The sequence below is a fragment of the Schistocerca piceifrons genome, chromosome X (assembly GCF_021461385.2).
Source record: "Schistocerca piceifrons isolate TAMUIC-IGC-003096 chromosome X, iqSchPice1.1, whole genome shotgun sequence".
In the NCBI taxonomy this organism is placed as follows: Eukaryota; Metazoa; Arthropoda; class Insecta; order Orthoptera; family Acrididae; genus Schistocerca; species Schistocerca piceifrons.
Genome location: NC_060149.1, coordinates 474,752,051 through 474,779,254, shown reverse-complemented (window position 1 = coordinate 474,779,254; position 27,204 = coordinate 474,752,051). Strand labels below are relative to the sequence as shown.

The 27,204-nt window shown below is 38.9% G+C and overlaps 1 protein-coding gene across 3 annotated transcripts in view; it reads left to right on the top strand.

Moving 5' to 3' along the window:
- Window positions 1-27,204, top strand: part of LOC124721685 — a 145,133-nt gene that overhangs the window by 99,634 nt on the left and 18,295 nt on the right. For all 3 annotated transcript variants that reach the window (XM_047246762.1, XM_047246763.1, XM_047246761.1), the window contains 3 exons: window positions 3,035-3,181; window positions 3,275-3,527; window positions 9,447-9,649. In XM_047246762.1, coding sequence (XP_047102718.1) covers window positions 3,035-3,181; window positions 3,275-3,527; window positions 9,447-9,649 — 603 coding nt within the window. The remainder of the gene's footprint in view (window positions 1-3,034; window positions 3,182-3,274; window positions 3,528-9,446; window positions 9,650-27,204) is intronic.

Here is a 27,204-nt window from a genome sequence, read left to right as displayed (position 1 = left end):
GGACCACGATGTCAGCATCATCCCTCAGTGCGCGGATAGCCTCTCGCTCCTGCGCAGTAATGTTAGCATTGTTTGCATTGTTTGTTCTTGCGCCTGATAATAAAACAAAAAATTTCATGCATCACAAGGTACTTAATTGAAGAGTGGAAGCTATGCACCAAAAATATAAAGAATCATTAAAATACTTAATTTTTTATTTGTATTTCCAATAAAAAATTGAACTTAACATTCAAAATCTGATTATTTATTAGCTTTAAGGTGGAACAGAGTTCACCGGATCAGCTAGTTTGATATATAGTCTGTTGTCAGCTGTCAAAAGTAACACTTGTGTTTTGGTAGTATCAGTGATTACTTATTTTGAATGAAAAATTGATCATAGTACTTGTATGAATTTTTCCTAAAATAAAATAGAGTGCACAGAGTTTTAAGAAAGTCAAATATCACTTGTGGTGAACCTGTTACGCAAAATTTGTTCTGAAATTGTTGAATTTCAGACAAAAGTAGTACCAAATTAAGCTGATCAAGAGTCACTAGATGAAGTCAGCAGTGTTTCAGATGCTGAGAGAGGGGGGAAAAAAAAAATCTCAGTAATTGCTGTCAGATGTTAAGGTTGTGCTTACTGTGATCTTCAAATTTAACTGCATAGTGCACTATGATTTCCTACTGCAATGTTGAGCAATCAATAAAGACTACTTCTGGTAGTGCTGTTGCATGAAGGAATCTGAATAAATGCTCTGATTTCTGATGAAACAGTTAATGACTTTTGTATCACAATAATGCACCTGCTCATACTTTATTGTTGGTTCATTAATTTTTGCTCAACAACAATACTTTAACAATGTCCCAGTTCATAGTCACCAGGCATAACTCCAGGTGACTTTTTTCTGTTCCCAAAAATAAATAAAACCTCAAAGATCTTTGTTTTACAAGCATAGATGAGATTAAAAATGCATTACTCTAGCTAAAAGATAGCTGACACATCAAGTTCCAGGAGTGTTTCAGGGATGTGAAGAAGTGGTGGCATAAATGTATAATATCTAATGGGGGACTAGTTTGAAGGGATAACACTGATGTAGACAAGAAAACACAATTCTTTCCAAAAAACAAACATTCCAATTTTTATGATCACTCAGTCTTTTGGATTGCAAAGTTGCACAAAGGCTGTTGAAGCAGATGTCATTCTGTAGGGTTCCAAGACCCATGGGATTTAATGGAAACAAATTAGTACATGTAGCAAGCAAGGAGCCATGTAGTTATAATGAGATGGTTCAGTGTGCTACCCCCTACATCCTGCCTTAGGAGGCACAGAATTGTGTGAAGCTCGAGAGAAGAACAGCAAGAAGTGATAAATAATAAGCTGTGGCTTGGAAAGCCAGCAACACAGCAGAGTCATACCTCCTCCCTCACAGTTGAAATGTGGTTACCTGCATTTGCCTATTATACAGGACATTGTCCTAAGATGCTTGACCTCATGCTCCAACAGGAGGACCCTCCAGTGTACAATGCTTGTGGGGTACAGATCATAGTGTGTTAACTTTTAGTTGACAATGGTCTGTACTTAGACAAGATAGCAGAGGCTAGTTTACATGTGGATCTGCCCTGTTTTTCAGAAGCTGGTGAGATGAATGTGATAAAAATTCTAAGATAGTTAAGAGGCCATGCTTAAAATGACATTAGAGAGGAGATTTAGAAGGGTGGTGGGTTGATTTGTGTCTTTTCTTCTCATGGTATTATTTTATCCTCCTTCTTGTATTACCTGTGTTTTACAATTTTTTTAGAGCATTTGGCTAAAATGTGCAATATTTTACATGGTGTGATAAAATGTGTGGGTGGATAAGAGTGAAATTTGGAGAGAGCGAGCATAGCTTTCAGCAAGATTGAATTTTATACTTTTCAAATATTTGAGGCAATTTAAGCACACTTGTTTTAATTATTTCAACAAGGGCACTGATATAGCCACAGCAGAACCCCTTGAAACTACACAAATACCCCCCCCCCCCCCCTCCCCCACGCAAGGCACACAGATCGACATACCAGAGGTAACTGCTCTTCCTCATTGGAAATTATCAGTTAAGGCTTTTTTTGTATTTAAAGGGAAATGAACTAGTAAAGAATCATATTTGGAAAATAACTAAAATTTAAGACAAGTGTGGACTGAACATGCTGGATCTGTAAACAACTGAAAATTTAGATGTTACTCAGAATATATATTTGAAATGTATTGGTGATGTCTTTGCACCAAATCACCAGATGAAACCAAGATTTTACATTATATAATTTCATTTTTTTTTTCTTTTCCTTAATGCCGCACTTAGTCATTAGTCAGCAGATAGGAAAGGTAAATTGCAAAGCTTTCAGATAAAGTTCATCCTCATAACACGATTCCTCTCTCTCTCTCTCTCTCTCTCTCTCTCTCTCTCTCTCTCTCTCTCTCTCTCTCTCTCTCTCTTTTCTTGCTTCTCAGCATTTGTTCAGTTTCGCAAGCTATAGTCTTCACTGCCTAATGACTAGTTTAAGCAGTACTGGAATGCTTTTAAGCTCAATTAATGCAATTCCTTTTGCTATAAGAAAGTAATTGTTGGAATTGAAGTAAGTAAAAATGGAAAGCTACTTCAGTTAAATGACTCTTGTGAAATGAAATTATGTGAATGTAGCTGGATGCTGCTCAGAACTTTTCAAATTAGGTGAAATTTTTACCATGCAACATCCACTTCCATTCCCCAGCCCAAAGAAGTCATAAATGTATTTGGTTTTCCATGGCATCAGTCCTAGGCATCTCTAGGCATCTTAGAAGGAAATTCTAATGCTGATACCATTCACAGCATAAAAAATTTGTACAGAATTACTTGATTGTATATTATACTAGTATTACTACGCTTTTTTTTATTTGTTATCTATGGTGATTGCCATGTCGGTGACTTGAGCCTTTCATATCTGAATTATTAGACTGTAAAACATTAATATTATAATTTTAAGATTACAATGCTGTTGTAAGAATACAATCTATAAAATAAATTTGAAAATGAATTTTCAGGTCTGGATGGAAATTGGTGTAATCAGTTTTGCCATCTTACCATCATTTTTGTTCATACTGGGTGGAAGAATAACAAGAATTATTTGTATCACATTACTTATGACTTTTTCTGTGAGCTACTATGGAACTTACAGATTCCTTCGGATGGTAAATTTATGCAAAATTAATAATGAAATGGTAAATCTTTGGTAGTTGTGTAGTATTATGAATTTGTGAGTGACTTCCCTTTTTGTGCCACAGAAAGCAAGAGAAAAGAACGAGAGAATATTATCAGACACATTAACATGTACACCACAGGAACGATCTTGGTATCACAGTATTTTTGGGTCCAGCAGTGATAGTGAATGCCAGAAAAGATGGAATGCTTTGCACATTGACCCCTCTGATGAAGTTACACCAGTGAATGTCATATCCCATATGATAGGAGTTATCATATTCCAACCATTGGAGCAGTTTGGGATCATGTTTTCAAGTTTTTCAAGCCAAATATTTGGTAAGTTTACTGTATATTTTAATGTCATTCCTCTGAGAATCATTTACGTATTTTCAAAAGCCAAAGAACATATTGCAAGGCAGTACTTTCTGCAACCACAGCTTTAAAAAAATACAAATTTCAAACTTATCTGTCACAATGGGAGACTATTATGGGGTTTCAGAAAAGTGATCCTGTAATTTTGTTGTGCAGTAACAGTTACACTGCTAGAAACAAGGAGGAAAGAAACATACAGAACAGAAAATTGTAAGTGACATGTCAGAAACGTAGTTATTTAACAATGACACATTGATCCGTACAGTTACAAACATTTAGAAAAGTAAAACAATTGTATTGAACTGAGGATTGGAATAAAGCACAAAACTAAATCTGTGGATCACAATAATAAGCATGTTTATTCTAAGACAAATAAACAACACTATGCAACTGTAGACTGTGTTGAATAGTGAAGCAAAACTTTGCACAATGTCAGGAGAAAAAGAAGAGAAGCTAGCATCACAATTTATATTCTGAACACTGAGAAGTTGTATACAATAAGAAACAGGCTAAGCATTAACTTTTTTTCTATGTGCTAAAGCATTTGGTCATGAATAAATTCCGTATTTATGATCTCATGCATACTGTGAACTATTTCAGAATAACATTTTCACCTTTTATAAAGAATATAAAATGTGTGATTTTACGTTTTCCTGGTATAGGAAGATTTTGAATATTTCTTGGGTATTCAGCAGTGCTGCATTGTCCAGAAGGCACGATATTTTGCAAGCCAATTTCTTGGCATTTTCAGGCAGTCCTGACAACTGATTGTCTTTTGCTGGGCCCCACCTTTATATCCCCTACACCATCACCAGCATCTATCCAGTCAGCTCCAGGTGCGGACCTAGTGCAGTGGTGTGGTGACCATGTCGTAGGTATACAGTCCAAGGTTCTTGATCATGCTGCCGCCAGTGCTTGACACTGGTCTCTGCTGATGTGGCAACAAAACACCCTCATTGGTTGCCGCTATGGGAGCAGATTTCCACATAGATTGCCACTGTGCTTTGTCCATGCTCTAGGCAAATCCTTATCTGCTATAACTCCCTGAGTGCTCATAAATTTATACAGAGCATGTCCCCAACAGGCAGACATCCCCAGAACATCTAGGACTACCTTCCCCATCTACAATGATGGGAAAAGGAGCAGTCATTCTACTGGGTACCAGCTAATATGGTAATTCAGGAAAATGAATTAGCAGACGGGCACTTTGTACTCAAACTTTCAGGGTTACATGTGCTGTCCTCTTGACATGCTACGTCCATAATGTTAAATTGCAGCACCATGTTTTGATGCGAAGAATAGAGCCTGGAAGTGATGGACAATAAACTGTGGCTTGTAAAATCAACTACTTGGCTGTGCTCTACTTCCTTTCAGCCACTGAGATGAGATGAATTTATTTCACTTCGCTACAGATAGCGTACACTCAAATAACATGGGGTTCCTGCTGTGGCAAGAGGACCCTGCAGTCAGAACAGAGATTGGGCGGTAGTTGTTGACATCAGACGTATCCCTTTTTTTATGCAGTGGTTTAACAATGGCACACTTCAGTCTATCTGGGAAAATACCCTGCTTCAGAGAGCGATTGGGCGGTAGTTGTTGACATCAGACGTATCCCCATTTTTATGCAGTGGTTTAACAATGGCACACTTCAGTCTATCTGGGAAAATACCCTGCTTCAGAGAGCTATTACACATGTGCCTAAGAATCCCACTTATTTCTTGGGAAATAAGTGTGGGGTTACATTGCATTACATTGATTCTTGTTCCGTAGATCATGAGTACAACATTTTGTAATGATGTGGAACATGTCAGTTTTAACATAAGGTTTCTTTACATGTTATAATTAAATCTTCTTCTCTTTTCAGTTACTACTTACTATGTAAAAATTCATGTATTAAGTAGAAGTAGTTGTCATTCAGAATTATTTTTAGTTTGTTTTTGAATGGTGGTTGGTGATCTGCCAGACTTTTAATACTATTTTATAAATGACCAAAGATTTTTGTAGCAGCTTAGTTCACCCATTTCTGTGTAAAAGATTTAACCCAGAGTAGTGAAGATCATCATCTCTTCTAGTGTTGTAGCTATGCTCATTGCTATTATTTTTTAATTGGGATTGCTTATTAACAGCAAATTTCATATGTGAATATATGTATTTGAAGGTACTGTGAATATCCCTAGTTCCTTAAATAAATGTCTGGAAAGTGATCTTGGGTGGGCTCCAGCTATTCTAACAATGAATACTTTTTCTCTTACTGATGAATTACCCCAAAATATGATGCCATATGAAAGCAGTGAATGAAAACAGGCATAGTAGGCTAATTTACTAATATGTTTGTCACAGAAATTTGCAGTAACCCTAATAGCATAAGCAGCTGAACTCAAATGTTTCAGCAGATCATCAGTGTGTTTCTTCCAGTTCAATTTCTCATCAGTGCACACACCCAGAAATTTTGAATATTCTGCTTTAGCAGCAGACTTCTGTTAAAACTTATATTTACAATGGTGTTATACCACTTGTTTTACAGAACTGTATATACTATATTTTCAAAATTTAGTGAGAATCCATTTGCAGGGACTGAATAATTTTCTGAAAGCCGTTATTTATAATTTCCTCGCGTAATTCCTGTTTGCTGTGTGTCATTACTCTACTTGTATCACCATCAAAAAGAACTAGCTTTGCATCTTTATGAATATAGAGTGGCAAGTTATTGATATATATTAAGAACAATAAGGGATCCAAGACTGAACCCTGTGGGCACCATTCTTGATACCTCCTCACTCCTCTGCTAATTTTTGCAGACTATCTGTACTGTTAATTTCAACCTTCTGTATTCTTCCAGTTAAATATGAATTAAACCATTTGTGCATTGTCCCACTCATACCACAATAATTAAGCTTATCTAGAAGAATTTCATGATTCATACGGTCAAAAGCCTTTGAGAGATCACTAAAAATCCCAATGGGTGATGTTTCATTATTCAGGGCATTTAATATTTGATCATTGAAATCATATATAGAATTTTTTCTGTTGAAAATCCTTTCTGAAAACCAAATTGGCATTTTGTTAGTACTTCATTTTTACAAATATGTGAAGCTACTCTAGAATAAATCCCTTTTTAAAGAATTTTGTAGAAAGCTGTCAGAAGTGAGATTGGGTTGTAGTTGTTAGCATGAGACATATCTCCCTTTTTATACAATTATTTAACAATAGCATATTTCAGTCTATCTGGAAAAATGCCCTGTTTCAATGAGCTGTTACATATGGTGCTGAGAATCCTACTTATCTATTGGGAACAAGCTTATAGTATTCTGTTGGAAATGCCATCAATTCCATGTGCACTTTTACTTTTGAGTGAATTTATTATTTTCATAATTTCAGTAAGAGAGGTTGGCTGAATTACAATTTTATCAAACTGCATAGGCATTGCCTGTTACATATACAACCTTGCATTTTCTAATGGACATCTGGCTCCTATTTTCTCTATAACACTTAAAATGATTACTAAAAATATTTGTACTCTGACTTTTTGTTAACAATCTTTTCATTGGGTCTAATAGAAATACAGTCTTCCTGTGCCTTGCCCTGTTCCCCTTTTAACAGTATTCCAAATTGTTTTAATTCTATGATCAGAGATGCTAATCTCAGACATAATGCACACATATAATATTGTGTAACATTGTCGGAGAACAACAATCTTATTGTGATATTCAATGCTACCTGGTGCCATTGCAGGCGTGTGTTCTGATAAGAAAATTGTATAAATTGGAGCAGTGATCAATAAGGAAATATTCTATTGACAATGCAGGCTGAAAATGGGAAGGTTCATTGAAATAAGTGACTTTGACAAATAGCAAATTGTTATGGCCTAGCATCTGTGTATGAGCATCTTGTAAATGGTGAATCAGATTAGCTGTTCTCATAGTACTGTCGTGGACATCTGTGGAAACTGGTTAATATGACAGTGAAGTGACAAGGTGTTCGAAAGCCATCCTGTACCTCATAATGTGGAGGCAGAGGCTTGCCTGCTCTGCATGTCAGGATAGTTGGTGATCTATGGCAGATATGATGACAGAGTACATTGCTGATGCAGGCACAATTGTTTTGGAGCATGTCGTTCAGTACACATTGTTGAATATGGAGCCCGCCCCCCCCCCCCCCCCCTCTCCCCAGTAGATGACTCCTACGTGTTCACATGTTGACCTAACGGAATCATGAATTTTGATTTCAGTGGGCATGAGATCATTGAGATTGGACTGTGAGTAAGTGGAAACATATTGCATGTTCAGATGAATCATTTATCTTGTTACACCAGCTGGTTGGTCCTGTCCATATATACTGTTATCCAGGTTTGTAACATGCACCATGCCTTGGACTCAGCCTGGTGGGAGCAGTAAGTATGAGGGACGTTCACAGGGACTTCCATGGGATCTGCAATAGCAGTTGATGGCACCATGACAATTGCGGACAGTGTGAACATTACTGCAAACCAACCACATCCCTTCAGGCCTGATGTTTTGCCCTGTCATGATGGCATCTTCTGGATAACTGTTCATGTCACAGGGCAAGAATCATGCTACAGTGGTTTGAGGAGTATGACAGTGAACTCACACTGATGTCATCACCACCAAATTTGCCTGATTGAAACCCAATGGGATGCATTCATGATGCTATTGGATTCCAGTTTTGTGTCCACAGATTAGCAGCCCATAATTTTAAGTGAAGTGGCCTATGGGTAGACATCTGGTGCCAAGTGTTGCTAGAAACCTGTCAAGGACTTGTTGAATACATGCTACGCAGATCACTGCTGTGTTGTCTTCCATTGGTGGACTAGTTCTCTATTAAGCAGGTTTTGATTCCTCAGTTTATGATATGAAACAGCTGAAGGACAGTCAGATTTGATACAGATTCTTTTTCATAATTCAAGACTCAAATAAACAATGAAAAATTACTTAGAATAGTTATAGGTTGCCACAGTTAATTACACAACATTAAAGGAAAACACAGTGCTTGATCATAAGTATCCTGACACAACCTGAGAAGAATATTGTAAAAGTTGCCAGAGAGAAGTCATGATAACCAGTAGCAAACACAACGGCACACAGCACACTGTGAGAGAGCAGACTGGGTCAGTCTGTGGAGTTCATACATCAGTCTGATTAGTTTTTGCATTTCTAAAGTCCCTGAGGTGAATAAAAAATTGCCAGTGTCCTACCACTGTCCATGCCAAGGTCCTTCACCAAGTATCAAAGATTTACATGCTATACATGCTTTCAAGTAGATTGAATTATTTCTTATGTTTTGTATATTTTGAAAGATTTCTCTGCAGGTGTCATCTAAATCTTAAGGCTTTTTCTACTATGCAGAAATTCATTTTCATGGAATGGACTGTAGAATATTAACAGTTAGGGAAAAAAAGGTATCAGTGAAACAAACTAGAATCAGTTCTCCTTCCACATTCAGAACAGTTACTGTCAGTTTGTGAAATTGTTTGGTCAGTTTTTCTTATTCCATGTCTGGCACATGAGCCACAATGACTGAAAGAGTGGGGTTTCATTACAGTTGAAAAGAAATTTCTTTAATGAAATAGTCCTCTTAAAACATTTAAACAACAACTTCAGTCAGTCATTTAAATCTTCAGTTGCTGTAGAATGATATATGAAACTTGAAAACTGTATGATGTGTTTATTCTTTCTTTGTGTGTTCTAGTGTATATGGTTATCCAACATTCCCTAGGCTGCAGCCTGTCCAGAAATCTGCTCCCTAACTGACTATCTAAGATTATTTGTTATTTTTACTATCTTTTTCTTTCTTGGTGTTGAAACATAGTAGCTTATTGTAAGATAATTGAGAAGATACATAGTAATTCTAGTGTTTAATTTTCAGAATCACAACCATTCTTGCGTGGAATGGTTGTATATGCAACAGCTGTCATGATCATTATTAGTGTGGTCTTTTTCTGCTGTTATGGGCTGCATGGTAGAAGCAGAGGTCTTGGAAGCCACAATTATCCTTATACATTTGCAGGTCAGCGATTTTGTGATACAGAACCAGATGCTAGCTCATTTCATCCAGATAGTAGAAGCCAGGTAATGATGCTCAAGTACCATACTTCATTGGCATTCTTGGTTGAGAAGTATATTTTTGTCTGTTTTTGTAATACCTGTTGTATTCACAATTTATGTAAAACTCTTATGCCCCTTTAGGATTTATGCATGAATTTTAGAATAACCGTATAACAACATGTTGTGACAACTTCTTCATAACACAGCATGTGGCTATCTTCAGGCTCAGGTGCTCCACATCACAAAATGTGAAATAATTTATGTTGTATCGAAATATAGAAGATAGCTGCAGCTTCTGTTTCTGCAGATTTACTCCTGCAGAAGATTTTTTAAATTAATTAATTTATTTATTTTTATTTTCATAATAATTTTTGTAAGAAAACATCAAATATGAGCAGCAAATTAGCAGAAAATTTTATTAACACTGTTATGTAACCTGGCCCATTGGGACATTTAATGAGCTGATTTTGAATCTTCTCCAAAGGAGGCAGCATAAGCATGTTAAGACCAAAGCAAAGTGTTGCATCAGTACAGAAGGGTTGGAATGTAGTTGCCATTTTCCTCTAGATTAGTTTAAATGTAATTTTTTCAATAGACCCATAGTGAGGTGATTATCAAGGATGTAAACATTCATAAAACAAGAATAACTAATATGTATTTGTAGCCACAAAAAGGGAATATGCTAATGCCTTTTCTGAAGGTCCCAAATAAAATTATCCTCACAGATGTGGAATAATATGACGTGCATAATCAAAGAGAAAGTCAGTTTACTGCACTTATTTACATTTACCACATTCATGCAGATGTTAGATTTTACATAACACTCACATTTGGTATTATTAATAATACAGGGTATTTGGAAAGTTGCTGCACATTTACAACATATATTGAAAATAATGTCCACAGTCAGCTATACAAGAAAAAAGTGTGGTGGTGTAAGGTCTGTTCCCCAAAAATTCTTCCAGAATACACATAGTGGTGTTAGCTATGTGCACAGTAGCACCAACATGTTGAAACCATGAGTAGTTGATTTGGCGTTCCTTTAGCTAGCCAGTAAAGTCATGGATCACTAAATAGCAGTGATCACTTTTTATGGTTTCGCCAAAATATAGAAGTCTGATAATGTACCATTTGGATACTGTTACCCACATTCCAATATGTGTTTTGTGTGTTAACATGATTAGAGAGGTAGACTAGGCCTCATCTGTATGGGAGGTGACATCAAGAATATCAGTGGTATTCCTCCAAATATAAGATATAAACCATTTGCGTTAATAGATTCACTTTTCATTATCTGTATCTTTCAGTTCTTTTACTGCTGTTGCTTTATATGAGAAAAATTTCAGTGTTTGCCTAAACACTGATGCAAGCTCAGTAACTTTTTCTTGTGCCAGATTGCATAATGATTTGCTAGGCTGTGCTGTGTGAAATCATAAATATCCAACAACTTCTGTTCATTTAGTTTAGATGATCTTCCATTTCATTCAGAATCTTACATGGACTGTGTCCCTCAGAATTTCTCAATAAATTGATGAACCGTATTACTATGAGGTACAGTTGTTTCAGGAAATATTTCAGCAGATGCCTCCTGCACTAAATCCATGTACTTATCATCTTGATGAAAAATATGTTCAACAAGAAAAATATGTTCCTCAGTTGAAAGCACCATAATTTAAAAACAAATTGAACATTTAAACACTACACAATGCATTTGGTAGCATTCATCAACTGAACCAATCAGTTAATTGCTAAGCAACAGTAGCAAACACATTTCTGCCAACTCTGTTGCAAACTTCCAATGTAATGTTTGTCCATAGTCCAGTGCACAGAGACTTTCCAAACACACTGTATATACACATCATTTGGTTCTGCTAAGAAATTTCTCAGTGGAGGAGAATGTCTGCCCACCAATAAATCCCTTAGGCTTCTCTTAAACTGAACTTTATTAGTAGCTGAAGTTTTTGTTCCTGGTGGAAAGTTATTGAAAATGTATGTTACTGACAAGGGGACTGCACCTACCTGTTATCACTTGTTTTGTCCAAACTTTTGGTATATGCAGGCCTTGGCCAAAAATTAAAATAACGGAAATGGGAGCTCCAGATGTCCAGGTGTTTAGAAAAAAAGCATTTTCCATCTGGGCCAGGCATGGTTCCCAGGCAGGAGGTGACACAGCAGAAAGGATACAGAACAGAAATGCTAAGGTCATGGGGTCAAGCCCCATGCAGAAACTTTTTTATTTTTTTTAGTTTTCAGTTTTTAAGTTACAGTAAAACCCCCTTTTAAAACTTTTCAGCAGACTGACCCAAAAATGTGTAAAATGCAGGAAAGTGTAAAATGCAGGAAAGTGTAAAATCCATGAAAGCGTATGCAACACAACAAGAGAAACTGGATAAATTACTCATACTGACATTCTCCTAATATTGTTCAGAATTTAAAGTTAAAGCATATTAAATTTTGCCTATTTTTTAAAAATGTGAAATAAGTAATTGTTTTTGTTTCTTTCTAACAGGAGTTAGCTCTACTATTTTGTGAAATCACATTGAAAAGATATTCATGTTCTAATGTGAGACTTATTATTGATAATCATTATAAAATGATGGCAAATAAAATTTGTAACACAATATTGCTTGAAGCACTAAAATTGGTGGTCTTCATAAACAGAGGACAGTAGACAAAAAATCTGCAACTTATTTATGATGAGGAGGTCACTTGGTTTGGGGCGTTCTGGGCGGGAAAGAGGGTGGAAATAGTCATCATGTTTTGGAGCATCTTGACGGGGAATATTTGTTTTGTAAATAAAAAACGCTTCCTCTTGCTGCACTATATTTTATTCGCCCAGACGCGTTTCACCTTTTTTTCACTTTAAGGCATCATCAGTTGGATGGTTCTCCATGTTTTTAGTTGGCAGCGGTGTTTCCTCTCATCTGGTCAGATGGGGGTTGCACTACTGCTCTATTTATGAAACACAATAAATGTAGATATTTTATCGTAACCATCAGAATTTTTTGATTTTAAAGGTGTAATGGTGGTCATTAATTGTACTAATGTTGTAAGAGTCATATTCATATTACTGAAGTTATTTGTAAGGGCTGGTTGGAGGTATTCTGTGGCTGCATCTATTGAACCTGACTACCTCATCTTCAAGTAACATTAATGAAATGCTTGTTAAAATATTTTACAACACTGAACATATATGTTATCAATATATCATTTACTCTTAATGCAGTCTACTTCCGTTCATCGCTGGTTCTACCAGACTCCTTCTTCACTGTATTCCACATTGTCTCTACTTTGTTACCTGATGTAACTATTTTTTTTTATCGTAATTGAATTTCCTTTGATCTGTGGATCTTCAATATTTTGAGGTATCGCTTGCAGTGAGCTGTAGCATCAACATCAGAGCAATTTCTGTCTGACAGGAGCAGTTTCATTTGTGTCTTACTAGATACCTTTACTTCTTCTGTAATCCATGGATTCTTTTTTGTAGACTTGTCTAATCTGGGTTACTTTTGAGAGGAAATAGCTTTTTTTTATGCGACTGGCATTCTTCTGAATTGGTAGTGTCCCCAAGCTGCTCAAAATGCTGTTTTGTGTTGATCTTGCAGTGCAACCACTGTCTGGTGATAACCATTCCTCAAATCCATTGTTGAAAAGTATTTACATTGCCCTAAATGATCCAACGTTTCTGTGATGTTTCGCAAAGGGTAGGCATCTATTATGGTTTTCGCATTTAGGTGTCTGTAATCACAACAAAACCTATATTTTTGCGTTCCATTTGTTGATTTTTTTTGACACAATGACTATCCCTACCCCCCATACACTATTACTTTCTTCAATTATTGCATCTTTCTGCTGTTGATTGATAAATTCCTCCAAAATTGGCTGAAAGTCCTAAGTATTCTGTGCAGTTTGCCATAGACTGGTGATTCATTTCCCATTGGTGTGCTGTGCTGTGTAATATGCGTGGCTGGTAATAGACCTTTCGAAGAAAATAAATCCTTAAATTCCAAAAGTATTTTTTCCAACCGTTCCCTATTGCTTCTGTCTAGGTGCTTCTCTTTTCCTCATAAGGCTGTTTGCATGGCATCCAGCAATTGTCTGTGGTTGACACCTCTCATGTTCCATTCTTCTCCCTCCAGGATATCCACAATATTGATTAACAACCTGTTAATTCTTTGTCCTTCCTTTCACCCTTTATATCTTGTATGTGTACAGTACCTCCTTTAACTAAGTGACCCGCCTGATCTATATGTCTTTCTCTTCTAATGGTTCCACCACACACAAAATTCATACCGGTAAGCTAGACTCAACTCTGACCCAAAGTGATTTCCCAGTACCCTTAAGTATACAATCATGTGAATAAAGTCTTAGTCTGATCGGTTTGTTTTGCAGGACAGACTCCCCTCGCAGCATCACTACACTGGCAGTGGCTTCACCTAACTGAAACATTTTTCTGTCAAGTTCTAGCCTATGTTGCCCAAAGATCGATTATGGTGCAATGCTGATATAAGAAATCTAGTCCTAAAATCATGTTGTAGTCCTCACTCACATGTAGCACAATCTCTACACATTGTTTAAATTGAACCATATCCCAGCAAAAGTCTGTGGTCACCGATTCTAATGGTGTGACATCTTTATCCCCCACCCCACACTAAATGTACTGTGGTGGGTCCAATTGCTTACATTTCATCAGATCACTACTGGTGACTGACACATGCACCCCAGTGGCCAGTAATATCCGGCAACCATTTTTCCTACTATTTCTCTTGATGCACAATCCTCCTCTGCGTACAATTTTGTAGCACCCAGTCTTACTGGGAATGGCCGTAGGTGGACCTGGGGTTCCCAATGGCATTTAACACCTTATTCTTCCCTTATCATCTACTTCTAAAACTATTACTTCCTCTTACTTTATTCACATCACCCTGAGACTGGGGACATTGCATCCTTACATGCCCTGTTCATTCACACCTAAAACATTTTATACTTATTACAAACTCAGACTATTTACTCTGCATTCCAGTTAACGAATTGATCTTCTCACACCCTATAGCTAACCACACTCCAGCACCTTCTGCTCAGCTTCTTGCAAAATAATTTCTTTGACTGCAGCATCTTGTCCTAATTCATAGGCACATCCATTAATTTTCTTATCCTTTCTGCAGATTGTTCCACAGTTTCTCTTAGTTATTACCCCTAAGCGTTCCTTATAGTGTCTGCCACTATTTCATTTCATATATCTCTGAATTAACCCTTCTGTAAATTCTTCGAATGTTGTGACTCCTGTGAGAGCTTCTGTATGCCCTGCACAAGTCTTAGCTTCCACTAATAATCTCAACTTTGCAACACTCAATAATTCCTTGTCATACCAACTTTCCATCTCTGGTAGATTTCCAAGGTCTCACACAAAGACTTCACATTCTCAGTTGCCTTACCAGAAAGAGGAGCAGTTAAACTTGTAACTGACAAAGCTGCACCCAATTGTGATGATCGCAATTCTAGTACTGTTGAAGACTTGAGACCTAACACTCACAAGTCAAGAAAACAAAATACATTAACTTAATTCTTACATCTAATATTGAGCCATCCCAACTCCAGGCATTGCCTAGCTGTCTGCCCCTAACAGTTACATGTATAACATTTTACTGGACCTGATTCTGTACCTGATGCAGCATGCAAAACAATAGATGCCTGGCATTCATGACAGTGCAAAAGTGGGGTGAGCATGACATCACTGGAATGCCACTGTCAGTGATGCCTCCGGCTGCAGCTGTGATGACAGTATGGCAGCACATCTGACAATACCGTGGAGAAGCCAGCCTCCAGCAAATGGGCGGCTCTCTGCTCTGGCAGCGGCACTCTCATGACTCAGGGTAGGGTGCCCTGACCATTGATTGTACAGCGGACCCCATACTGCATTCCAGGATGTTGCTGTGGATGTCACAGGCTCATGGTGTAGGCTGTGATACTCAGATGAGAATATCTTAGTACACAAATGGCTGAGCACTTATATGCTCCAGACAATGATGCTCATTTAGGGCTTAAGGCACATACTCTAAACACTTCTGTGGTAGAAAGTGAGGAAAGGCTTGCAGCGTAGGCTGTTGCTATACCGGGCCCAGCTGGCTCTGCTTTGCAATGCCTGTCAGCCGCGTTTTGCTTCACAACACATAACACTCTTGCCTGCCTGCAGCTGGCTCTGTTGCAACTCACTTTCATTCTGGCATACTTTTTGACCAAATATGGTGGATACACTACACTGTGATGCTTACAGGAGCGATTTTAAGGGATCTTCTTTGTAGACTGACTGAATTTCCCTAGTGTTATGTCCTAGCCAGTAATGCCACCCGAGCCCGCTGCCAAAAGGTTGGCAGTATCAAAGTCCGGACGCCGTCCGCATAAGCAGCGCCAGCGAGACAGCAAATCGCCACAAGTCTGCGCGCGCCACCGCTGGCTTCTGGCTTCTTAAGCGCTGGAGTCGCGAGCGCTAGGACAGTTCTGTATTCGCCGCTCAGTTGTATACTCGCCACCGAATTGTGTACTTGCTAGTCAGTTGTGTGTTCATCGCAGCAGAGTTGTTGTTTGTCATCAGCCGACGCTGACCTAGCCGCTCCGACTCGATCTAGACAGATCTCTGTAGACACGGAGTTCACTATTGCGTTTCTGTATCTTCGTCAATAAAGATAAGTACCGACTTTTATTTAATCAGAGTGTTTGGGTTTTCATCTTTCTGTTCACTGTTCCAGCGGACCGGTCGGCCCGCTATTAAAAGTGTGGCGGTGACTTCGTAAGCCGTTTCTACAGCGAATTGTTTGTCGCTACGAACACCGCCACAAAACCTAGTGTTCCACCATAAACCAAAGTCTGCTACCAGCTTTACCCATGACTGAATCCATATGATCATTCCATTTCATATCCCTACTAAGTGTTCCACACAGGTGTTTTTATAGATTTACCAATTCGAGCTGTGACTCACTGATGTGTTCGTAGGATGCTATGTTTATTCATTTCTGAACATTAAAGCAAGTTTCCAATCTTTGCATTACCTAGATATCTTATTAATATCTGACTGAATATTCCTTCAGACTGCAGTTCATGATAGATAACAACATCATCTCCAAAAAGTCTGATGTTGCTGTTAATATCATCAGCAAGGTAATTAATATACAACACTCAAAGTTACTTTTACATCTGTCGATGACTCTCCATCCAAGATAAAGTGCTGCTTCCTCCCTACCAAAAATTGTCAATCCATTCACAGATTTTGCCTGATACCGCATACAATGATACTTTTGATGATAAGCATAGATGTGGTACTGAGTCAAATACTTTTCAGATATTGAGAAATACTGCATTTACCTGACTACTTTGAGCCTTGGTTTTGAGGATGTTATGTGAAAAACCCCCCCATGAACCATGGACCTTGCCGTTGGTGGGGAGGTTTGCGTGCCTCAGCGATACAGATGGCCGTACCGTAGGTGCAACCACAACGGAGGGGTATCTGTTGAGAGGCCAGACAAACATGTGGTTCCTGAAGAGGGGCAGCAGCCTTTTCAGTAGTTGCAGGGGCAACAGTCTGGATGATTGACTGATCTGGCCCTGTAACATTAACCAAAACGGCCTTGCTGTGCTGGTACTGCGAACGGCTGAAAGCAAGGGGAAACTACAGCCGTAATTTTTCCCGAGGACATGCAGCTTTACTGTATGATTAAATGATGATGGCGTCCTCTTGGGTAAAATATTCCGGAGGTAAAATAGTCCCCCATTCGGATCTCCGGGCGGGGACTACTCAAGAGGACGTCGTTATCAGGAGAAAGAAAACCGGCGTTCTACGGATCGGAGCGTGGAATGTCAGATCTCTTAATCGGGCAGGTAGGTTAGAAAATTTAAAAAGGGAAATGGATAGGTTAAAGTTAGATATAGTGGGAATTAGTGAAGTTCGGTGGCAGGAGGAACAAGACTTTTGGTCAGGTGATTACAGGGTTATAAATGCAAAATCAAATAGGGGTAATGCAGGAGTAGGTTTAATAATGAATAAAAAAATAGGAGTGCGGGTTAGCTACTACAAACAGCATAGTGAACGCATTATTGTGGCCAAGATAGACACAAAGCCCATGCCTACTACAGTAGTACAAGTTTATATGCCAACTAGCTCTGCAGATGATGAAGAAATAGATGAAATGTATGACGAGATAAAAGAAATTATTCAGGTAGTGAAGGGAGACGAAAATTTAATAGTCATGGGTGACTGGAATTCGTCAGTAGGAAAAGGGAGAGAAGGAAACATAGTAGGTGAATATGGATTGGGGGGAAGAAATGAAAGAGGAAGCCGCCTTGTAGAATTTTGCACAGAGCATAACTTAATCATAGCTAACACTTGGTTCAAGAATCATAAAAGAAGGTTGTATACCTGGAAGAATCCTGGAGATACTAGTAGGTATCAGATAGATTATATAATGGTAAGACAGAGATTTAGGAACCAGGTTTTAAATTGTAAGACATTTCCAGGGCCAGATCTGGATTCTGACCACAATCTATTGGTTATGAACTGCAGATTGAAACTGAAGAAACTGCAAAAAGGTGGGAATCTAAGGAGATGGGACCTGGATAAACTGAAAGAACCAGAGGTTGTAGAGAGTTTCAGGGAGAGCATAAGGGAACAATTGACAGGAAAGGGCGAAAGAAATACAGTAGAAGAAGAATGGGTAGCTCTGAGAGATGAAGTAGTGAAGGCAGCAGACGATCAAGTAGGTAAAAAGGCGAGGGCTAATAGAAATCCTTGGGTAACAGACAAAATATTGAATTTAATTGATGAAAGGAGAAAATATAAAAATGCAGTAAATGAAGCAGGCAAAAAGGAATACAAACGTCTCAAAAATGAGATCGACAGGAAGTGCAAAATGGCTAAGCAGGGATGGCTAGAGGACAAATGTAAGGATGTAAAGGCTTGTCTCACTAGGGGTAAGATAGATATTGCCTACAGGAAAATTAAAGAGACCTTTGGAGAAAAGAGAACCACTTGTATGAATATCAAGAGCTCAGATGGCAACCCAGTTCTAAGCAAAGAAGGGAAGGCAGAAAGGTGGAAGGAGTATATAGGGGGTTTATACAAGGGCGATGTACTTGAGGACAATATTATGGAAATGGAAGAGGATGTAGATGAAGACGAAATGGGAGATAAGATACTGCGTGAAGAGTTTGACAGAGCACTGAAAGACCTGAGTCGAAACAAGGCCCTGGGTGTAGACAACATTCCATTAGAACTACTGACGGCCTTGGGAGAGCCAGTCATGACAAAACTCTACCATCTGGTGAGCAAGATGTATGAGACAGGTGAAATACCCTCAGACTTCAAGAAGAATATAATAATTCCAATCCCAAAGAAAGCAGGTGTTGACAGATGTGAAAATTACCGAACTATCAGTTTAATAAGTCACAGCTGCAAAATACTAACGCGAATTCTTTACAGACGAATGGAAAAACTGGTAGAAATGGACCTCGGGGAAGATCAGTTTGGATTCCGTAGAAATGTTGGAACACGTGAGGCAATACTAACCTTACGACTTATCTTAGAAGAAAGATTAAGAAAAGGCAAACCTACGTTTCTAGCATTTGTAGACTTAGAGAAAGCTTTTGACAATGTTAACTGGAATACTCTCTTTCAAATTCTGAAGGTGGCAGGTATAAAATACAGGGAGCGAAAGGCTATTTACAATTTGTACAGAAATCAGATGGCAGTTATAAGAGTCGAGGGGCATGAAAGGGAAGCAGAGGTTGGGAAAGGAGTGAGACAGGGTTGTAGCCTCTCCCCGATGTTATTCAATCTGTATATTGAGCAAGCAGTAAAGGAAACAAAAGAAAAATTCGGAGTAGGTATTAAAATTCATGGAGAAGAAGTAAAAACTTTGAGGTTCGCCGATGACATAGTAATTCTGTCAGAGACAGGAAAGGACTTGGAACAGCAGTTGAACGGAATGGACAGTGTCTTGAAAGGAGGATATAAGATGAACATCAAGAAAAGCAAAACGAGGATAATGGAATGTAGTCAAATTAAATCGGGTGATGCTGAGGGAATTAGATTAGGAAATGAGACACTTAAAGTAGTAAAGGAGTTTTGCTATTTAGGGAGTCAAATAACTGATGATGGTCGAAGTAGAGAGGATATAAAATGTAGACTGGCAATGGCAAGGAAATCGTTTCTGAAGAAGAGAAATTTGTTAACATCGAGTATAGACTTAAGTGTCAGGAAGTCGTTTCTGAAAGTATTTGTGTGGAGTGTAGCCATGTATGGAAGTGAAACATGGACGATAACTAGTTTGGACAAGAAGAGAATAGAAGCTTTCGAAATGTGGTGCTACAGAAGAATGCTGAAGATAAGGTGGGTAGATCACGTAACTAATGAGGAGGTATTGAATAGGATTGGGGAGAAGAGAAGTTTGTGGCACAGTTTGACTAGAAGAAGGGATCGGTTGGTAGGACATGTTTTGAGGCATCAAGGGCTCACAAATTTAGCATTGGAGGGCAGCATGGAGGGTAAAAATCGTAGAGGGAGACCAAGAGATGAATACACTAAGCAGATTCAGGAGGATGTAGGTTGCAGTAGGTACTGGGAGATGAAGAAGCTTGCACAGGATAGAGTAGCATGGAGAGCTGCATCAAACCAGTCTCAGGACTGAAGACCACAACAACAACATGTGAAAAAAGTGCAAGTTTTGTTCCACTTGATATATGTTTTCATAATCCATGCTGGTTGGCATGGAAGAGGTTGTTCTGTTCGAGTCACCTCATTAGGTTTAAGTTTGGAATATGTTCTAAGATTCTACACCAAATGGATGACAATGATATTGTGGACATTCGTTTTGTGGGTCACTTCTGCTACGCTTCATGTAGAGAGTACTTAACAGAGGGGCTAACTCAGCTGCAAAGCGGGTGTAGAATTTGATGGGGATTCCATCTGGCCCTGGGGCTTTGTGCAGTTTTAACAATGTCATCTGTTTCTCACTGTCACCAACACAATATCTATTTCACTCTTCTTTTCTGTGGTACCAGGATTAAATTGAAGGAATAGTCCTTTGTTTTCCTTGGTAAAGGAAAATTTGGAAACAGAGTTCAGCATTTCTGCTTTCGTTTGACTACTCTCAGTTTCAGTTCCTGTCTTGTCCAAGAGTGACTGGACGCTAACTTTGATGCTACTAACAGCCTTTACATATAACCAGAATTTTTCTGGATTTTGTGAAAGATATTTTGACAATATTCTGATAAGGTAGTCACTGAAGGCTTCACACATTGTTTTCTTGAGAGCCAAATGCGTTTCATTCAACACCTCTCTGCCTATAGCCCTCTGCTTTGTTTTATATCCACTACGCAGCAGTCTCTTTCTTTAGAAGTTTCTTTACAGTGACTGTATGCTACAGAGGATGTCTCCTGTCATGAATCATTCAATGGTACATGTCTATCCAATGCATAGTGAACCATTCTTTTAAGTTTGAGCCATAGCTCCTCCACATGCACCTACTCAGTGCTAAAAGTTTCAGGTTCTTCATTGAGATATGACACTTGTCTAGTTTACTGAACATGTAAATTTGTCTACTTATTTTAGTTGCCGATTGTACTTTGGTATTCATTGTTGCTATAACTACATCATGATAACTGATACCAGTTTTGATGTGGACTTCCTCAAAGAAGTCAGGTCTGTCTGTTCCCATTAGATGTAGTATATTTTTACCATGAGTGGGCTTGCAAACTGTCTGTTCTAGGTAGTTTTCAGAGAAGCCATTTAGTAATGTTTTACAGGATATTTTCTCATGCCCACCACTAACAATACTATTATAATTATCCCAACTGATAGTTGGATGATTTAAGTCTCCTCTAATGATAATTGTATGATTAAGGAAGCAGGTTTTTGGTTACATCAGGAGATGACTAGTGGTCGATAGAAGGATCCCATTATAATATTATACCCAGACTTGATACTGAGCCTCGACCAAACAATCTCACATGCAGCTTCAATTTCAGTCTCAGTGATTTTTATTTTCGTGCCCACTGGGACAAATATACCACTTCCAATTCCCATGTCCCCATCCTTGCAATATATACTTAAATTTTCTCCAAAGATCTCATTGCTGTCAACTTCTAGTTTTAAAAATCTTCTGTGTCTAATATTATGTAAGCTTCAGTGCTTTCTAGGAGTACTACAAACTCTGGTACTTTGTTGGAAATGCTTTGGTGGTTAACTACTAGGATTTTAATACTGTCACCTGTGTGATGGCATTTCTCTGGATCTTATGCTTATACTTCTGGGCTTCCTACAGCTGTCATTATCTAGATTGGATGGACAGTTGTCTAAAAAAAAAAGTCTCTTCTGGGGAGAATGGTACAGATTATGAACTTTGTTAAAACTCTGTGAGCAAGGCTGGTATTCTCAACCTTCTCTGCTAGTCACCAGAATAATCCGAGTATTACCTCAGAGCCCAGATGACAAGTATCATTTGTTCTAATGTGCACACAGTCTGCAGTTGATTGCACACTGTTCTTTCAGTGGCTCCCAGAATAGCCTCTTCAACATGCTGAATGAGGCCTCCAGGTATACACACTATGTGCACCTGATGTTCCTTCCCATCCTTTGGTGCCATTTCCATAAGTAGTGCAATTATTTGCCATGCATTTGAGCTGTTGTTGACTACTAGACCCCTACCCCTTTGCTTTTGCTGCCTGTTGACACAGGACACAGCAGGTTTCCCACCAGGTGAAGGGAGTCTCACTGGTTCAGTTTTGGTTCCAGTGGGAGACAGTACCTCAAACTTGTTGGTTGGTTGGATGGTTGCAACATCTTGAGTTCTCCCTGATCTGTCAACTCTATACAGTACACCTAAATGATGGTTAGAACATCCTGAGTTCTTCCTAATCTGTCTACACTATACACTACATCTAAACATACCATTGAACCATTGACATGCCACTCTTTAATCACTTGACAGTAGTCAAAATGATTTCCAGCTGCATGCGAGTAGTAACCTACTCATCCCTCTTGAAGAACGGCAAGCACAGTGGGGCTGCTTTATGCCAGGTGCAATATTTTACAGAACAATAAACAAATACCTTGTGCCTGATGCAGTATTTTACAGAATAATAAACAAATAAGTGTATACTAAGCTTGCTGACACTCTTTTTAATATCTGAGTCTGGTATTGTACATGCATTACCAGTAGCCTATTGTAAAGAAAGTGATCTACAGCCTAACATGACATGTCTGTTATGACAACAGAAAACTTAGGACGGGTTTCACTGTTTCTCTGAAACTCTTTTAAGGTTAAGGTCACTGAAAAAATTTGACAGTAGCATTAATTTATGATAAATGCAGACAATATAATTTCTTGAAACTTCCTGGCAGATTAAAACTGTGTGCCCGACCGAGACTCGGACTCGAGACCTTTGCCTTTCACGGGCGAAAGGCAAAGCTCCCGAGTTCGAGTCTCGGTCGGGCACACAGTTTTAATCTGCCAGGAAGTTTCATATCAGCGCACACTCCGCTGCAGAGTGAGAATCTCATTCTGGAATATAATTTCTTATTAAAAAACAGAGCTAATTTATAGTAACTGCAAAACACAAACACCGATTTGCTATGACGTAGGATGTGATGTTGTTACAACCACAGACCTGGAGTTTACTGTTATTAATCTTGGAGTTAAAACATAATGCTGCTGATGCCAGAAGCTGTAGTGTTTCTCTACAAATTGTATTGTTTAGGGCAGTTACAAGGGTAGATTGAAAAGTTCTCAAAATCACCACGAGAGGTCAGCACTAGCGCAACGAGTTGTTCACATGATATTCATTGGACTGTTGCCTGTAAACACGTGCCATGTCAGTGCTCTTGGAAGATAGCTGTGGTGGTGATGTGACTGTGTTGTTCCCACGTAATGATTTGCAAAGATGGAAAAAGTCAGGATTCGACCAGTGATTAAGTACTTCATAAAGAAAGGTATGAAAACAAATTTCCAGAACACATTGGGGACTTTGCTCCTTCATATTCAACTGTTGCCAAGTGGACAAATGTATTTAAATTTGGTCAGGAGAGCTTAGATGATGATCTGCACAGTGGTCAGCCAAGATGTCTCACTACTCCAGTAATCATTGCAAAAGTGCACAAAATGGTCATAGAGGATCACCGATTCAAAGTGCATGTAATTACTCATGCTTGCCAGATGTCATCTGAAAGGGTATATCACATTTTAACTGAAGAATTAGAAATGAAAAAATTATCCACAAGATGGGTGCCGCAGCTCTTGACGCTGGATCAAAAACCCATGAGAGAAACGAACAAGATTTTTTGCACTGGTTTGTGACTACAGATGAAACTTTGGAGCACTACTATAACCCAGAGACAAAACAACAGTCAAAGCAGTGTAAACATGCTGATTCTCCACCACCAAAGAAAGTAAAGACAATTCCTTCGGTGGGAAAGGTCATGGCATCAGTTTTCTGGAATGGGAAGGGGATTCTGTTTGTAGATTATCTTCACACTGGGCAAACAATTACTGGAGAATACTATGCTAATCTCTTGGACAAATTGCAATAAAAGATATGTGAAAAAAGGCCAGATTTAGTAAGGAAGAAAGTCATCTTCCATCAAGACACTGCACGTCCACACACATGAGCCATTGCTAAGGCAAAATTACATGAACTAAGGTATGAATTGTTGTCATACCCACCTTATTCACCTGATATGGCTCCGACACACTTCGATCTCTTCCCAAAATTGAAAATTTCTCTTGGTGGATGAAGATTCACTTCAACTGAAGAATTGATAACCGGAGTTGACAACTATTTTGCAGGTCCTGAGGAAACTCATTTTTGAGATAAGATCAAGGCACTGAAACTTTGATGGACCAAGTGCATTAATCTACAAGGAGACTACATAGAAAAATAAAAAAAGTTTCAGTGATGTAAGTACTCTTTTTCTATTTCATTCTGAAAACTTTTCAAACCACTCTAGTAAATCAAATAAGCTGCAGTAAGATTTACAGAACTCTTCTACACTATCTTTTCCCACCTCCATGTAAGTAAACTGTCACAGAAGCCCATTTCCTTTATTGGAAACATCTAACTTACCAGTAACTAATATTCAACGTGGAACAAAATAGGCCTGTTTTGAGGGTTGGAACTTTAATAATGGCAACTATTTATTCACAACCGATACAAAAGAGGTACATGTTTTCACCTGTTACTATCCTTCAGTGTAGTGACCAGCATTGTGTAGAACCCATTGCCAGCAATGTGGAAGGCGTAGTATACCGTTACCAGAGCCTGTTCTGTTGATGGTGTGAATGGAGTGGTCTAAAGTTATGGTGATTCTCATGTACAACTGTGATGGTGTAATCTTAACGCATTACATTCCTCCATGGCAGACCATCAGTGCACAGTATTACTGTTTGTTTTTGGAACATCACCTGCTACCAGCTTTGCGAAAGAAGCGGCGACACTTTCTGCACAACCCAACCCCCCCCCCCCCCCCCCCCCAAATCAGTTTGCACAACAATGCATGGGTGCATACAGCGCAAGCTGTGGCTGCTCTGTTTCGTCGATGGGACTCAGAAATACTGTACCATCCACCATACTCCCTGGACTTAAGTCGTCGTGACTTTGATTTGATTCCGAAGATGAAGGAACCACTTCATGGCATTCGCTTCAGAACTGTTCCAGAGATTTGACAGGCAGTAGACCACTCCATTCGCATGATCAACAGAACAGGCTCTGCTAACGGTATACTATGCCTTCCACATCACTCACAATGGATTCTACACAATGCTGGTGACTACTTTGAAGGACAGTAACAGGTGCGAACATGTAACTCTTTTGTATCGGTTGCGAATAAATAGTTGCCACTATTTAAGTTCTAACCCTCGTACAACACTGAATCAACTTTCCCCCAAACAGTTAATGGATCTCAATTTATCTTAGTTAGAAGCCAACAGTCATGAATGCCGACGTAAAATCTGGTTGCACCCGCTTCACGTAGCCAAGTTATGCATATAGACTGCTAGTGAGGTAGGCAGCAAAAGTTTTTTCTGTCTGCAATGAGCATAGGACAAGCATCTTAAAATGGAAATGTCCTGGCAAATTAAAACTGTTTAACAGACTGGCACTCAAACCTGGGACCTTTGCCTTTCACAACCAAGTACTCTTCAACTGAAGAATCCAAGCATGTCTCATGACCTGCCATCTCAGTACCTTATCTTTATTTCCAAACTTCACAGAAGTCCTGCATACCTTGCAGAACTAGCATTCCTACAAGAAAGGATATTGCAGACACATGGAAGCAAGGATACTACAGAGACTTGGCTTAGCCATAGTGTGAAGTTTATAAGGTAGAATATGAGGTATGGTGGAAGAAGAGCTGTGAAAAAGGGTTGTGAGTCGTGCTAAGTTAGCTCAGTCAGTAAAGCACTTGCCTACAAAAGGCAAAGGTCCAGGTGCATGTCCCAGTCTGGCACATAGTTTTAGTCTACCAATAAGTTTCAATCATGCACACTCATCTGCAGAGTGGAAATTCAGTCTGGAGAATATCTCTAAGGCTTTAGGTAATCCATGTCTCCACAATATGCTTTCTTCCAGTGTATTTTCAGAAGGTGGTGCACCATACCTTGTTAGTGTTTGAAAAGTGTCATAGTTTCCCTCTTAAGCTGCTGCTAAAATTCTTTATTTAACAACCAGTTTCAGTCTATAGACCATCATCAGGTTCTTAAATCATTGGTGTCTGATAATAAAACCATGAATTAGTCACTGTCCCCACATTGTAATATAAATTACATCATCAGTATATATAAACTATGCAGGGCAGTCCACTCTTTTATGTAACCTAAGCAATTGGTGATAAAGCTATGGATGAATATGTTACTTATGAGCTATGGGTCACAACCTCCTGAAAATACGAGGCCTGTTCAGAAAGTAAGCTCCGATTGATTGCCAAATTGAAACCACAGTGAACATCAGAAATGTTTTACTTGTAACAATTAGCTACACCTTTCGGCTACTTCTCTACGTAGTCGCTGTTCTGACTCAGACTTTTGTCATAGCGTTGTACCAACTTTTCAATAGCCTCATCATAGAAGGCAGCCGCCAGTGCTTTCCGCCAATTCTCCACGCTGGCCTACACCTCGTCGTCTGTGTCAAAATGTTGTCTTCAAAGACAGCGGTTCATGTGACCAGAGATGAAACTCAGGGGGAGACAATTGCGGACTGTATTGTGGGTAATCTCACATTTCCATTTGAAAACGATGCAGGAGCATCTTCATTGCCCCTGCAGAATGCGGCTGAGAATTGTCTTGAAGAAGAAACAGCACGACAGTTATGTAATGTTAGCTGCATAGCTTCAGGCGAAATTTCTCACCAGGCCCTCGTACTTGGCGGCAGACACTATTTTCTAGACATCTTTACGCACTCACTGCAAGCTCAGAAATGAGAAGGATTGGTAGTGATGTAAACTATGCAGTAGAACTGTAAAGTCAGCAGGTAGGAGAAGTAATGGTAGAAATAGAGCTGTGAGGGTGGGTTGTGAGCCGTACTTGAATGGCTCAGTAAGT